The 16,837-nt window shown below is 30.6% G+C and overlaps 1 protein-coding gene and 1 long non-coding RNA gene across 2 annotated transcripts in view; both read right to left on the bottom strand.

The window, feature by feature from the left end:
• Window positions 1–5,417: 5,417 nt before the first annotated feature.
• Window positions 5,418–13,247, bottom strand: LOC134695912 (uncharacterized). The gene is made up of 6 exons (XR_010102862.1): window positions 13,210–13,247; window positions 12,685–12,702; window positions 11,230–11,256; window positions 10,564–10,575; window positions 9,018–9,032; window positions 5,418–5,599 (listed from the first exon to the last, which is right to left on the bottom strand). It is a non-coding gene; the product is annotated as an uncharacterized LOC134695912 (long non-coding RNA).
• A 1,205-nt stretch (window positions 13,248–14,452) lies between these two features.
• Window positions 14,453–16,837, bottom strand: part of LOC134698072 (putative leucine-rich repeat-containing protein DDB_G0290503) — a 35,424-nt gene continuing 33,039 nt past the window's right edge. Inside the window, exons 12-14 of the mRNA XM_063560362.1 lie at window positions 15,964–16,065; window positions 14,802–14,987; window positions 14,453–14,507 (exon numbers count right to left, since the gene is read on the bottom strand). Of these exons, the coding sequence (XP_063416432.1) occupies window positions 14,453–14,507; window positions 14,802–14,987; window positions 15,964–16,065 (343 nt within the window). The remainder of the gene's footprint in view (window positions 14,508–14,801; window positions 14,988–15,963; window positions 16,066–16,837) is intronic.

The raw sequence follows: 16,837 nt of genomic DNA, 5'->3' as shown, positions 1-16,837 counted from the left end.
GGGGCCTTTTATAGCTGACCATATGCGGTATGGGCTTTGTTCATTGTTGAAGGCCGTACGGTGACCTATAATTGTTAATGTTTGTGTCATTTGGTCTTTTGTGGATAGTTGTCTCATTGGCAATCATACCACATCTTCTTTTTTATATATAATTATTACACTACAACATGTCCAATGATCTTTTGATAGTGACTTAATTCATCAGATCGATACAAGCAGAAAATCACAGACCAAACGAGGCAGGAAATTTGTATTTGCCTCAAACCAAAAAGAGACTCTAAGTATAGATCTTAGAGTTGCCCAAAGCCAATAACAACTATTATCTTACCTCATATACATTTCCAGAAATAAGATAGGTTAAAAGCCAGCTCGTGGAGAACGTGTATAAGACATATAATTTAAGTAGGAAAGGCTTATTCAAATAAACGTTTAGTAGTTGTATTCTGTTCTTTTATAAAAACTAAACGGAATCGAGGAAAAATGGAGTCAAATTCCTGACTTGGTTCATGCATTTCTGATGAAGGAAATTGTGGATAAAGTTTGTTTTGTAGCTAGCATTCAACTCCATTATATTGACAACGATTATGAACATCACTTGCAGAAATAAAAGCACAATAACACAATGACAAAATGTATAAATGCAGTCATGATAAACACATGACACTGCGCAGTACCAAAATATAGGTGTTGACATTTTGTAAACTTGTAAACGAACATAGCGATTTTGGATGCAAAATAACATGGTAAGATGTTGCTAAAGGAACATCAACTTCAAAAAATGGACAATCTGCTAAAGTAAAAAAAGACAGGTACCATCCTCAAATAAGAAAATGTTTATTTTTACGGGCACATCATTTCGATCTCGAAACCGACCTGTATTAAGGTATATCAATTTATCATTTACGTTGTCGTACATTTTCACTTTTTTAAACGAGTCATTGATCGAATATGCATTGTTTTCCATTGCCAAATATTTGCCAAAGATTTGGAAACAACAAAAATCAGATTAGGAAATTTAAAAACTTGCAATGAAGTAGGTTTGTTAAAACATTTTTGTAAAAATCTGCCACATTTGCCATAAATTTGGAATCAGCCAAAGATTTAGAACCCACCATAGATTTGAGTCCTGTATATAAGCGGTCTACTATATCGTCCTACTGAAGTATAAATACAACCGAGACCTGGATAAAACAATTGAAAAACAAATACCTAAATAAATAGGATATTGAATGTGCATCCCCAAAAGTATCTTCTAACTAAGCGTTAAGCTGGTAGAAAAAACAGACAATTAACACTTATGTCTATATACTGGAAGATTCAAAAAGTTTTACGGCAATGGAATAAGTTACATTAAATAACATATGATAAATCGTGATTAAATATGTTTTTGTTAATGGATTTATGAGTTTTGAACAGCGGTATACTACTGTTGCCTTTATTCATCTTTCAGAATTCTGAAATTCAGCCGAAATCAAAGATGGTTATTTATGAAATAAGAATTCAAATGAAATCAACTTGGTATAATGAAAGCAATACCTTTGTAAATACTCGTTGTGAAATTATTTATTTGTTTGTAGAAATTATTTTTTAACAAAACCGTACTTACCAATGTTCAAAATACTTACTATGAAGCCAAACTTCGACTCTGTGTCTGGTAGAAATGGCAAAGATTTTAGGAAGCTTATCAGAGAACACAAGTGGTATTTAACCTTGCTTCGAAGAATCGTTAAGTCTTTATGGTGCATATTATCACAAAGTATACAAATGATCTGTGTAATTGAATCGATAGGTTTATGTGAATTTCTGAGTATAACAGTAATGTGCACAAAACTGCATCGCATTATTTGTTAAAATATGCTTAATAGGAAATTGCATCGTTTGTTATATAAGTCAATAGGACCTTGTTTGTGCAAGGATAATTTGAATTGCATGTTACGTCAAATAAATGATTGAAAAATCATCGCAGATGAAATACAGATGGTAAAATGATTGTTACTATACAAAATGTTAGTTTAAAAAAAGGCCATTTCATGTTTGGGAGAATAGAAATAAATAATCATAACAGCTATTAGATAAGTCAGATATTTAAAAAAGGAATTTTAACATTAGGATATGTTGTATCATTGCCAAAAGTCCGTAATTACCACCAAAAAGGCGTAGTGATCATTACCAATATATTCGAACTTTTGTTTGAATCCTTGTTGAAATACCTTATGAAGATTGAATAGCCATACTAACGGCAGATCAGTAAATTCTATAGAAGGTGGAAGTATGATCGTTGTACAGTCTCGTATTTCCAAAAACCTAAACAGGGTAATAATACAGATATAAGAAGTACTGTTTTTATGACAGTTTTGAAAGACAGAGAGATGTATGTAAATCATTTTAAGTTCAATTACATTTCTACGTTATAAACGTACTAAACCAAAACAAGTATCTGAGGGTCTCCTGTTCCAAGTTTTCACAAGTGTGACTAGATCTTGAATATATAAATCATCATCTGAGTACACAAAAGATAACAAAATAACTTCAGTTAAACTTTTGAGAGAGATAACTTCGATTGTATATTACGTGTATCATAAATTCTTGAATATATATCAGTACACAGATGATGACTTTTAAAATGATTTAAATCCAATCTTGGAACAATAGACTTATAGTAATTCTTGATTCAGAAGCTTCTCTAAAAGGGGAATGATAGAATACTTTTGATTATATGATTGTTGGTGTCTCAATATTTGTAGCCTCATTCCAAACTCTGACAAAAAGTATTAAGGTTGTATATTGGGGTCTAAATAAAAAGTGATTGATATTGTTGGCCAAAACGTAGTATATCCTGATGTATGATCAAAAATATAATAAATAATGATAGGTCACCGCGCATTTTCTCAATCTGCAGATTGTGAAAAAATGACACAGTTTGTATGGATTATTCAAGAAAATCATTATTATGTGACCAGGAGCTAAAACTAAATGATAGAATTGTAAATATAAAAAAGATAGCTTTTTAAATTGATTTGAGAATATTAAAAGAAAAGATAGGATCTCCATACGTATATTTCCGGCTAGAGTACAAAATCGGAAAATTCCTTGTATATTCCTTCAGAAATTCACTATTCAGAGTTACCTCCCTTTAAAATACTAATTAAAAAACATATACAATCTAGAAAAATTGTAAAATAGGAAAATTCATATTAGTTATCTGCAGTTATGTATCAAGTTTGCTAACTTGATTGAAAATCTGGACCTTAAGTTCTCTGGTTTTTTCAATCGAAGATGGCGAAAGACACACATACCTCCTTTAAATGTTATATTCTAATATTTCAGACTTACTTAACAACAAATCATGTCTCCCAACAGTCTCTTGTGCCCAGTATCGAGATTTATGACTGGGTCTTTAATATATCAACCATCATCTGTGTAATGAACACAGGGGATATCAAAATAATGATGACTCCACCATTTTCTACGTATTTTTAAAAGAAAAATACAAGTACCAAGTCAGAAATATCACCATTGTTATCCATTCGCGTGATGTGTTTGAGATTTCGACTTTGCAAATTAGTTAGGGACTCCCTTTCGATTTACCTAGAAGTATATTTCTTTTTCTAGATTTAACGTGTTTCAGTAAAACTTTCGAAGATAATGTCGATTATATTACAATTATTATGAATTCTGGAATATATTTCAGTACACAGCTGATAACTTTTTTTTTTAAATATTTAAGTAATTATGTGTTTCAGTACCTTCGCTAAAAAGGGATTATCTTTATATTTATGTACCTATCTCTACATTGCATGAATTGTGTATTTAATACATAAAATCACATCATCTGAATCATTCCTATTGGTTATTAAGGTAGTAACTTGAACATCTCATTTTATAATTTATTACTGTCCTTATTGGTGAAGTATTTGTATTTAGTTTTATGTTAATTATTATCAATGGTTTTTTTTTCATTTTGAATATTATTGTGCTCTCTTGAATTTGCCCCACAAAAAAAATATTGCACAAATTAAAGCTACCAAAGAATATTTACAACCGATAGCGTTTGTTCCGTTTAAAAAGGTTATAAACATTGTTTGCACTTCTATGAACGAAGAACTTTCATGGACTACAATGTACGACAAGTCCCGTTTTTGGCCCCCCCTATTTTCTCATTTTTCAAATTCTGTTTGGAAATCTATTTAGTATGTTAAATTATCCCTAAGGTTTGAAGTTTGTTTGGCTGAATTTCAAAACCACTAATTCTAACAACTGGGCGAGGTGAGGGGGTAAACTTTCTGTTATTATTCAAATATTGTAATTTTTATTCACTTTGCATGTGTTCTGTAGAACCATTTTTCTATTTTTTAAGTGCTTGCATCAACGTGACGAAGGATAGTTTTTATTCCATTGTCATGAGGACTGTTATTGCTGTCTAAATCACCATAATTTTCTCCGGGTCACGTAGGCACATACTATTTAATTTTAAGAAACAATGGCAAAACTCGTTATTTTTCATACTTTTGGCGTTATTGTTGCCCTTTTAGCCCTCTCACCTCACCCATATTCTGAAATTAATGGTTTTGAAGTTTATCCAAACAAATTGCAAACCTAGGGAAATATATTAATGTGATAAGAAGCTTACAAACCAAAATTTGAAAAATTACACAATATGGGGGGCCAAGACAGGCCTTATCGTACCTTGTCCACTGAGTATTCCTATAATTAATATGGTAATGGTAATCTTCTATTTCTTTTTATTACGAACGAGATACGTAATTTGTTCGATTGATTTATAAACAAACAATAATGTTTCCATTTGAAAAAGCAACTGTAATTGCTGACAATAAATTTTAAAAAATCAATCAAGTGTATGTTCATTGAAATTGAAATTGACGAGTCAATAAAATAGAGCACTAAATTGTTAAAAATATATCTTGAAATAACATCTACAATAACCTCATAATGACTTCGTTAAACATGTAAAGCGGATCATGCATCAGGTATAGAATTTAAAAAGACATTTGTGATATATCAAGATAAGAATTAAGTGCATGTAAAAATAATTAATATATATTTATATAAGTAATACGGAGAAATATACAAGACCGTAAACGAAATGCACATTAGCAAATGAATGGTGAAATATCCTGTCATATCGTAATTCATGATAGGTGACACTTTGTAACAAAGCGTATAGAGTATAGTTTCAACAATTTTGATTAAATTTACAACTTGGCTATTAAAGGTGTTATATAACTCTCATTTATTTCATTATGAACGAACCAGATATTTTATATGGATTACACATGAAATAATATTTCAACTATATTTTAACCATTTAAACTACAAGCTGGAAAAAGAATAAAAAATCATTAGAATATATCACAATATTTGTACAGTAAATTTATTAAATATTATTGTAGAGATTCTGCACACTACTATTATTTTCTGTCGAAATAGTTGAAATATGAAGTACAGACTTAACAAAAGATGCATAATATAATTGATTGTTGTTAGGTATGAATTGTTCAAACTATTCGTAATATAGCTTTTATTTTTGCTTCTCCATCTTTTTTACATCGATGAACCACAGTAAATATGGAGACCAACTCTGAAAAGACATAAATCTCATTTAACAGAAAAAAATAAGAGACATCAATATAACTAATCTACAATACTAAAATAACGAGGTCATATTTGTCAGCCGTCATGAGCATGATGGGGTAAAATCGACAAATCAAAGAATTCAATTTTATATATATCCAATATAGGACAATGGTGTTGATTAAAATTACACTACTCCAGACCCTTTTGTTTTCAACATAATTAATATTGTCAATAATTAACAAATTATGGGGTCGAATCCAATACCGATAACAATAGAATGTTAACCTGTTACCTATGACCTTATCTGTACGTTTCTAATCTGACAGGCGCACCACCAAACGGTGTATTTCGTATTTTGTTATATACAAGGGTCCTATTTACAGTGTTGACACTACTTATTTCAATCATTGTCAAATTGTAACCTAATACAGTAGTTTAAGCAGTACGACTTTCTAAGATGACAATACGAATAGTAAAAATCTGGATTTGAAATAAGGTGTATCGGTACAATTTAAAATTTGTTAGGGGGCATGACATTAAAAGAGGGACCAAAGATACCAAAGGGACAGTCAAACTCGTAAATCTAAAACAAACTGACAAAGCCATGGCTAAAAATGAAAAAGACAAACAGAAAAACAATAGTACACATGACACAACATAGAAAACTAAAGAATAAACAACAAGAACCCCACCAAAAACTAGGGGTGATTAAACATCGAATCAAAGAATTCAACTTTATTTATAACTAAATTAATAAATATAGGACAATGCTCTTGATTAAAAAATACTCCATTCCAAGATCTTGATTAAACAACACTATATTCCAAGACCTTTTGTTGTCCAAATAATTAATATTACCAATAATTGGTAAGTTCCAGGTTGAAGGATTCAAACTGAAAGATTTTGAAAGCAGAGAAAACTGTGCATCTTATAATCGGCATGACTTGATCAGATGACAATACCAATACTAAAATAAGGCTTACGCATAGTTATACTTTAATTCAGTCACGGACCCGCAATGTCACGGGTGTGTTCTAGTATGATATAAGATGATCATTTTTTGTGGCAAAACGTTCTATCTAAGTTAATATTAAACAAGGGGAAGTGGAGTCTCAACCTAAAAGTGTGGGTTCCCACGTCAGTCCTTATGATATACTAGAATTAGTTTTACGAAATCACAATTCATGTATATACATATTTACAAACCATGAGATCTTATATTTAAAGGAGACCACATGGGACCCGTGAATCATATTATAAGATACAAAAGGTCAGAACACAGACATACATAAATAAGGCATTTAGTTTTCTCGTTTGCATTGTTTTACATTTGTCATTTCGGGTCCTTTTGTAGGTATGCGGTATGGGCTTTTCTCATTGTTGAAAGCCGTACGGTGACCTATAGTAGTTAATTTTTGTGTCATCTGGTCTCTTGTGAGGAGTTGTCTCATTGGCAATCATACAACATCTTCTTTGTATAAATCTTAACAGGACATGAGCATGTTTGACATATTGACATATACATTCCTACCAATATACCACTTTCGAGTTTGTCCTTCACCGGGAAAAAAATTGTCAATAATGCGCGTCTTTATGACGTCATTTGCCAGATAGAGGGAATCGCCTGCATCCCTGTACTATTAACGTTCATCATGCGTCTTCGTGATCGTCAAAGTGAACGATAAACTAAACATATTTTTTTTGTTCTGTAGGTACTTAATCATAATTCCCTTATGACAGCAGTGGCAATTGTTGATTATGAGAATTCAATTTGCGGAATAAAATTTGCAATTAAGCATCATTGTTTTCTATCTACTAGCTCAAGGGAAGTGACGATGCCACTAACCGTACAAATGATGTTCACTAAACCCAAAGTTGTTGATGAAAATGCATCGAACTCGAAAGTTGTATCCCATTGATAGGAGTAGGGGCAATAAGGCCCTTATCTGGCCCAAACATTACTGCAAATTTAAAAGTTATCATGTATTCTTAAATAACTGAAAACCGTACTAAAGTACAAGGTACTCAGATAAAAAAAAATTGACATTAAACAAGTTTCCATGGCAACAAATCCTGATTAATTTGCATATTTTGTAAAATTTCGTGATTTTCCTTGTTTTTCACCAAATTTTATATATATTTTAGATTGAAAAGGTATCAGCGCAACCAAGAAACATTTTTATATTTGGTGGGATCATGTCAATAGTAATAATAAAGCTTCTCTTAAATTATTTTGTTGTTTCTTGCCTGCGCACGATGTTTTCAAAACAGAAATAAAGATGGAAACCTGCATAAAATCTGTATTTTTCATCATTTTAAAAAAAAAAAAGAACATATTATGACGTAATTATGACGCCATCAGGAAAAATAGCTATGTTTTTCTTTTATATTTTTTTAACCTATGCATTTCTTAACATTATGTGCCAATTTGAAATAGATATCAAACATTATTTTTTTTTGGGGCCAAATCCAGGCCTTAATGCCCCTACTCCATCCTAAAAAAAGTTATTCATATCAGCGGCACTTCTGTGTATACCTGTATGTAGGGAGAGACCCTTGATTATAAACCACTTGTTTTTTTAGGCGTACATAATGGATGTTTCTTTTTTTTTGTCATCAGCTAAGGGCATGTGATACGACAAAAAAAATATTCAGATAAAAATAATCCACCATTAAATGCAAAGTCGACAATGTGTAGCAAGATCTATATTATATTTATCATGCTTCTTGGTTCATACGAAACAATTTGAATCATTATAAATGTAATCACTATTTTGAGTATTTTTTCGTTGATCTTTATTTTTGTGGTATTATTGGTCTCATGCTTCTGGCTTGACATAGAAAAGTGTCGTCAGAACTACGGGTATGCGTGTCGTTGTCAATGTAAACATCAACAACGTTATAGCAAATAAAACGATTCACAGATTATCAATGGTCTTTCAAATTAGTGGATGTTTCTTGGCTACCATTAATATCCCGGCTGTTGACACTCGATGAGATTGTACCTGAGAAACAATCTCTCGTTTGAAAAGCCATTGATAATCTGTAATTATATGATTATAAATAAAAATCAAACATTTGGATTTGTATGAAGCATATACTTAAAAATTATTTGAGTGACATGTTCTTCAAATTCAATACTACTAACATTTGCGGTATCAATTGTTTTGACCTAGGTAGGGGCTACATACACATTTCGACAGACAGGGTCTCATCATTGAAGCTCGAGACCAAACTATAGAGTACAAAACATAAAGTAAAACCCGGAAAAGGAATCAACAATGTAAATGAGTGAGATACATCCCTGAATTTTAAATGCTTTCAATTTTCAAATAGCAAATTGAAGACGTGTATTTTGCGCCTTTTAATGTTTTTAAACAAGTGTACATTTTCTATTGGTAAATAATATTGAATTTACTCACCCACACATACACATCCTAAAATAATTAATATAGGTTGATTATAACATCAAAGTAATGGGTAGTAACGAAAAGTATCATCATGACCATTTTAACTTGTGTGATTCTATCGAAAACTTATGAAAATTCTCTTATTACTATTTGCAAACATGAAATCTTTTCTTCGTATGCGGACAATTAGTGTATAGGTCATTGATCAAGAATGTTTCATACATGTATGTAGTTGTTCGTGACGTGGACAATCATATTATACCAAAACGATGTGTTTAAACATTTGAAGGCCTATCAAATCTTAGTTGTTTATATATTATGCTAGTTTCAAATATGTAAAAGTAGACGTAAATTGAATTTTCGAAAAAAAGTATTTTACAATGCATCCACTCTGTTTTGTTATGATGATTACTTCCACATAATGTCTGTATCCCTATTTATAAATTGATGAACTGTTAAGGTCAGGGTTTCCCCGGGGTCAATTATTTTTTTCGCCACCCCTTTCGCCAAAACAATATATTTTTCGCCACTTTATCATTTTTTTCGCCAAGTAACACAAATATTTTTTTTTTTTTATTTTTTTTTTTCCAGCCCCCCCTTTCCTCCTTAAAAAAGAAGTGGTTTTTACAACAAAACAAAACACCTTATCACTTGAAGTTGATCCCTCTTGCAAAGTGTAGTCATTACATTGAAGGGTTATTCTCATGCCAACCTTTTGAATAGATTTTTTCATAACGACAGTTTTCTTTTCTACTTCTAACCTTCGTAAAAAAGTCAAACTATATGCTTGAATCACGTGTGTCAGTGAAACAACTTTAAAGTACCCACTCAAATCAAAGATCTAAATGAAAGTTAAATGGTAAAGATTTAAATCAGAGACCTTCCTTGCTTTTGAACATTTTTCGTCATAACAACAGTTCTTTTCTGGACTATCATCAAAAGAAGGCGAGGAAGCGTAAACAATTTTGCTTCTAACACGTGCGTCGCAACGCGGTTATAAATCCCTTTGTGACATTTGACAGAAGCCATTTAACCATATCATACAATCAACACTTTTATTAATTAGTCCTTTGATGTCGGTAGCTGAAAATAGCTATAAATGCAATCAGCTGATTATTGATTTTCTGTCAAAATCTTAACGAGTTCAAGGTGAATTCCGAGTATTGTCTGATCGGTAAAGTCAGAGAAACTCGAAAAAAGTAAATAAACAAGATGGCTGAAAATAAATCGTTATATATATTTCTTTCGCCAAATTCTCTCGCCAATGACGAATTTTAATCGCCACAATTATTATTTTTTCGCAAATTGCGAAAATGGCGACCGCCAGCGGAAACCCTGGTTAAGGTCATAGAGGTCCAAATTGCAAAACGATCATATCGAAATATGATTTCTATATTATGGAGTAAATCAAAATGACTAACTGCTGACCTGTATGCTTTCTCGTACATAATCATTTGATTATGATACCATGTATGCAATCTATAATAAATAGATATCTTTAAAATCATTTTCATTTTTATTTTTGTTCATGTTTTAGCAATTTTTTAAAAATACTTACCCCATAATTTGCCTGAAAACAAACAAAGAAGAATCTCAATTGTTATAAAACAAAATAACTATGCATTGCGATTTTACTGGCTCTGATAAAAAAAAAATACTGTTTTTTTTTAATTGAGGTAATGATTAATTGTTTGCTGATTTGGCAAAAAGCATTTACTACATAATGGAGATGCATATCTCCAAAATTTTATACTAAGAGACATATTGTGACTGCTAGATAATAACCAGATGTGCATTATACATATCTTTGCATAATGAGTTGGTTCATATGATGGTAATAAGATTTAACTCGAAGTGATGTCATACAAAAATGGATTATCTTTCTTTTAACTTATTCCAAAAAGACGTGTATGTAAGTTACCACAAAATATTTTCAATGTATTATTTCATCCTTTATACCGAGGTGACGTATAACAGATTAAGACGACGGTTTTAAGAAAAAATCATATCATTCAAATTGGACATTCACTTGGACATTTGTAAAGTAGCATAACAATTCATTAGTCAGAAAATAAACTATAACGGATAAATTCTCATTCAAACTGAATATCAGGTGATATCATTTTGTTCATTAAGGCATTCAAATGTATTCCAAACTATTAAACTTTGATTAAATATATAACTGTGTTTGTTAAACAAAAATAATGCATCTACTGGTACTTACGGTGTTGGTGGCATCCCTTGAGAAACGCTGAAATTGACAAACAACAAAAATGTTACAGAACAATATCGTTAGGAAACTTCACTTCTAATTATCTAAATGATTTCGACTATTCATAAATCGTAATCAACTATTCACATTTATTATCGATTTCTCCATTCATAAGAATATACAACTTGGTTCAAATTACTCTTCAATGAAAGTTTCACACATCCTTTAACTGAATTAAAGACACAATAAGCATGCTTATTTTCTGGAACTAGCTTCGTTTACTTCAATCGTACAGTTAAAATTTGACAAAAAATAATCGTATCGATTAATGAATATTTTTTAATTTATGCATTTGGCTATATCGATAATAGTTGTAACTTTTTATTTGCGGAGCAGCTAGAGATTACTACATACATTCGGCAGAATAATCAAAATACTAGCTTATACACCCAGAACCTTATCAAACTTTCTTACAAAATACCAGCTTACTAACAAGAAAATATCGTATGATATCCAATGAGACGATTATCAAACAGAATCTAAATGACTTGGATGTAACAAAATAATTTCACCGAACGGCTTTGAAATTAAAAGCAAAACGAATACCAATGTCAGCTATAACATGCATCGCCTTAACATTGAAATTTAAAGTAAATGGCTTAAGGTGGAATGGGAGTCTAAAATAAAAATGAAAGAATTTGTTCATACTTTGCCAAAACGTAGTATCTATTGATATATGTTGAAAAATATAATAAAAATGATAGGTCACCGCGCATTTTTGCAAGCTACAGGACGTGACAAAATGACACATTTTGTATTTATTACACAGAAAAAAACACCATTTTGTGATTAGAAACTACACAAAATGATAGAATTGTAAAATACTTAAGGAAAAGATAGCTTTCAGACAATGCTTTGAGAATACCAAAAGAAAAGATAGGATCACCGTACGTTTTTTCAAGCTAAAATACAAAATAGGAAAATTCCATGTAAAATTCTTCAGAAAATGCTGTTTTAGAGTTACCTCCCCTTAAAATGCCGATTATTTTTATTTTTCTAAACAACCAAAAATAATCATTATTTGCAAAAATATTAATATTTATAAGTTATATTCTTATTAATTGATTATTTTAAATGAAATTTAACATTAAATATTTGCATTCTTTCATCAAATTTTGCAAACTTGATAGAAAATCTTGACCTTTGGTTCTCTGTTTTTTACAATCCAAGATGGGGGAAGACACCCATACCACCTTAAGAGTGCCGACAATTCCAGATAGAAAATGTCTAGATGTTTTACCTTGATATATAAGCTAAAATTGGAAGCAATTACAATTGCAATGTTTCTTCAGCGTCACGTAAGAAATTAACTTAAACAATAATTTGCCAATTGACAGCATAATATAAATAAAAACCATGATAAGGTTGTTAAGGGAAACAATCTTCTTTGGCTACTACAAAACTCACTTTGAAGTCATCATGTTGCTAAAATAAAAAATAAAATAATAAGAAAAACAGTCGTCTGTGTTATTACGTTATGAAGTCAGAAGTTTAACAATATTGAATTATGAAATTTTTAAATTACTTTTGCTTTTATTCTTATCTAATAAGTTATTGCATTATTATCTGTTCAGACTTAACCACACATTCATAAACAGAAGAATTTCACCTTAATGGTAATATAGTTCTTAAAGTTCTTTAATGATATATCATAACCGTGTTGTCAGACAGAAAAAAAAAGGTAAAATAAATTGTATATGAATAGACTTCCGTTCGAAATAACAGTGTGCAATACAATACATAATAATCAGCGAAAATACCATATCGCACACAACGACGTCGTATTATATTAAAATTAAAACTAGTAATATGTTTACGAATGGAATGTCAGTCTTTATTCAAATAATCTGTAGTTGATAGTTCCTATTCACTTACAGTATATTACTAGACTAATAAATAACTATAATAAAAACGTGTGTTTTCAAAACCTACCAGCATTTAGGGCACATATATTTGCATACATACGGTCTAAAAATACAAAAAAAAAAGAATTAAAATACAGTTTAAGTATTTAAGTATTATTGTTGTAAGAATCGATGCCTCTAAAGTTTCATGTTGTAGTTCTTGAAAAATATGTTTCCGATTCTAGTATTTTCAATCTGTAAATGTTTCAGTCTGATTAAGCAAGAAACATCAAAGTTGTAATTAGAAAACATTTTTTTCGTACACTAGAAACAGACGGATAGACGGACAAACAATGCGATTATGCTAAGCTCTCTTGACTTTGACCATGACTGAAACGAAGCAAGACCAACACACAAACAATAGGTAACAGAGGCCTGCATTTACATAAGAATACTGAGCATCCTTAACTCCAGATTGTATTGTGTTGTTTCTAATCACATTAAAGCATCCGACTTGTTGATCATAGGAGCTTACAAATCCTGTAATAAGCAGCATCAGATACTAAGGGGAAAATGACGGCCCGGTGCAGAATGTTTTTCGGGTATCAGTGACAATATATATATATCCATACTCTCAATTGAACCATGAACGAGTCCATAAAACCTTTTATGTGTCATTAACACATGAAATGCAACATTTTTAGAACAATTAATGACGTGTAAACTGGAAATAGATACTCCATAGGACGTAGCTTTTGAAATTATATTAGAGACTTTATAATAATGGAAACATTAAAACCATCTCTTCTGTGAAAAAGATAATTTTTCTATAAATAAAGATATGAAACATACATGTATACCAATTTGTTATATCCAAGTCAGGAAAAATCACAACAGAGAAATGTGTAGATGAGTAATGACGATAGCTGTTTTTTTTATTAATCTTGTGTGACTCCTTCGAAACTTGAATGAATTGTTATAAGAGTAAAAGAACGCCATAGAAAACACAACAGTGGGTAACGAAAGTAACCTTGATTCGAAAGATCTATTAAATCAAGGACTGTGACTCTTAGATAAAAAATCTAAATTACTGTTTATTTAATTCTTTACGTCCTTATTGTTACACTTTGTTATGGATTGAAAGACACATGATTTTCAACTCAGATTGACAACAAAAATAGCGTTTTGAAAAGTTTGCAAAGATGTACCAAATAACAGTTGATAAAATGTAAAAGTTAAGATATCTTAACTGAGCTGAACTTCCAAAGGACTATAAACTTAATAAAACTATCCTTGATTTCTTTTTACACAATTTTCATGTAAGTACGTAATCATTTTTCAGGTGGGCATTCTATTATATCATAAAATACATCTTTTAACTGATATCTAGTAATATATGCGGTGATTGAAATGACATGTGAATTTGTTTTCAAGTAAAACCAAATACTTTTTATGGAGATAGGACAGTCATTTAACAGAATTTGTTGTTCTGGAATAAATGTAACATGAGTATTATTGTCCGATTTTTTTTTCATTTCGATTTCATATCTATAAAAAATCTCACACGTGTTGTCCATGTTCTGACATTATCCGCGCATATGTCCTTCAATTTATCAGTAAAGGTTTAATGGTATTTTATTCGTAGAACCACTTTGAATTATGATAAAGAGCAATACTTGCCTTTGATAACCTTCGATCTGCTGCTGATACGTTTGTATCGTTGAGTTGGCCTTCGACGCTTCTTGCTTGTAACCTGCAATCTGCTGCTGATACGTTTGTATCGTTGAGTTGGCATTCGAAGCTTCTTGTTTATAACCTTCTATTTGTCTTTGAGCCTCTGTTTGTGATTGTTCAGCCCAGTAAATCCTTTTAAATAATGTTGTATATGAAATGTATGCTGTTAGTCACATGCTATCCGGAAATTGTAATATACTAGTAGTATATATCAGGAACATGCAATTCTCTAGTGTCAAAGTGCAATTTTCTAATCACACAGATATGTCAGATATGACAATCCAATTAATTCCTTTATTTAATCAGTAACCAGATATGACTAGATCCAAAACATGGTTGAGTCATTAAAATTTGAATATTTCTTCTCTAAAAGCACCATGGGGTCTTTTTTTATTCAGGGAAAACAATATTGTTCACATAAGTATAACTGACATGATCGCATCAATTCATTTTCATCTTTCCAAACTATTATGGTTATCTTGTATTATTAAGAAGCTCGGACTTTCCAAGTTATTGATTCGAAAATTTTAATTCCTAAGCAGACATGGTAGAATAAAAGGACCATTCAATATGTGTTTCCCATTTTCAAATATTTAACAATCAGCAAGGACAAATTTACCCTTTTTTATATTCTGAAAGTCATTTTTGTAAAGGGAAAAACGTTTCAAAAATTCAGAAATTCCAACGGTTTCGGATGCTCCTTTCATTTAATGATAAATCAAATGATGTCTTATATTCCATTGTTTCCTTATAAAAGTTTTGTCACATATAGGTTAAAAAAACATATAAAATCCTAGGTATTTTGGGTTTTTAAATACAAGCGTGTCATTGTGAAATATATGAAATATGAGATAATCATTCCCAACTGACTCTTCAATTACTTCTATTTAAAAAACATGGACATTTCATTTGTTTTATTCTTTTGAACAGAGTAGCGAATATTCCTAAACGTTTTCACTTTACAAAACCTTTACTCTGATAAAGATAAAATGCTTATATATCGGTACAAGGAAACTGGGAATTTTACTTTGAGATGTAAAACAATTTAAAATATATGAAACATTTCTTTCTATTACCATGATTACTTAACTATATATATTATGCATACCTATTATTTAGGTTTTGTACTTGCTCTTCACGTTCCTTTGCTGTCTGCTCCATTCCTTTATTTTGGTTTGTAAGCTCAAATAATTTAGCACTTAATTCACCTCTGCAATTATATAATTTTTATAACGTTTGTCTTGTTTGCATTTTTACAAAATGAAATAGGCAATAATGAATATAATACATAATTTCGTGACTTTCATGTTGTTTTTCTTTCTTATCTTACACCATAAGATCAAAAAAGAAGGTATGTTTTCGCATTTTGTATTTTTATGATATTATTTTTTTGGGACTGTGCTGTAAATTTCAAGAATTATACAATATACTAGTATTTACTAATATTTTTTTCGATTTAGCGTAGTTTCGCCATTTTTATGAACGTTTGCAGCCATTAGTTAGCTTCATTACCAATTAAAAGATATGTTTTTTATATGATTATAGTTGCAATATGGTATTAAAGCAAATATTCAACAGTCTTTTTCTGCAAATAAGATATATGTCAAAGAACATTTAAATTCGGTGTCATATCAAACCTTTAAAGACCTATTATAAATCACTTAATTCCACATTTTGGTGTTGCATGCCATGTTACAAATTAATGACAAATCAACATTCAAACTGTGCATTGGAAATGGTACAAAAAAAGTGTAGTTCCATATCTCATCAATTTTTTTAAGATTGTCATCTTTCTTTTTATTCTTTGTTTGCTAATACATCTGGATTAATCAAATATGCAGTTTCTTTTATTTAAACTACTTTGATTTTCAAAACGTGAGAAGCGTCATTCGCTTGTCATGTGCGATGCGAGAACGTAGACAATGTCCTTTTTCGTTTGTCTTTTATAAACCACTGAAATGTTAGATAGAATGTGTGACGCT

Source organism: Mytilus trossulus, chromosome 14 (assembly GCF_036588685.1).
Source record: "Mytilus trossulus isolate FHL-02 chromosome 14, PNRI_Mtr1.1.1.hap1, whole genome shotgun sequence".
NCBI lineage: Eukaryota > Metazoa > Mollusca > Bivalvia > Mytilida > Mytilidae > Mytilus > Mytilus trossulus.
The sequence above is the reverse complement of the archived record's forward strand: the minus strand, read 5'-3'. Positions and strand labels throughout refer to the sequence as shown.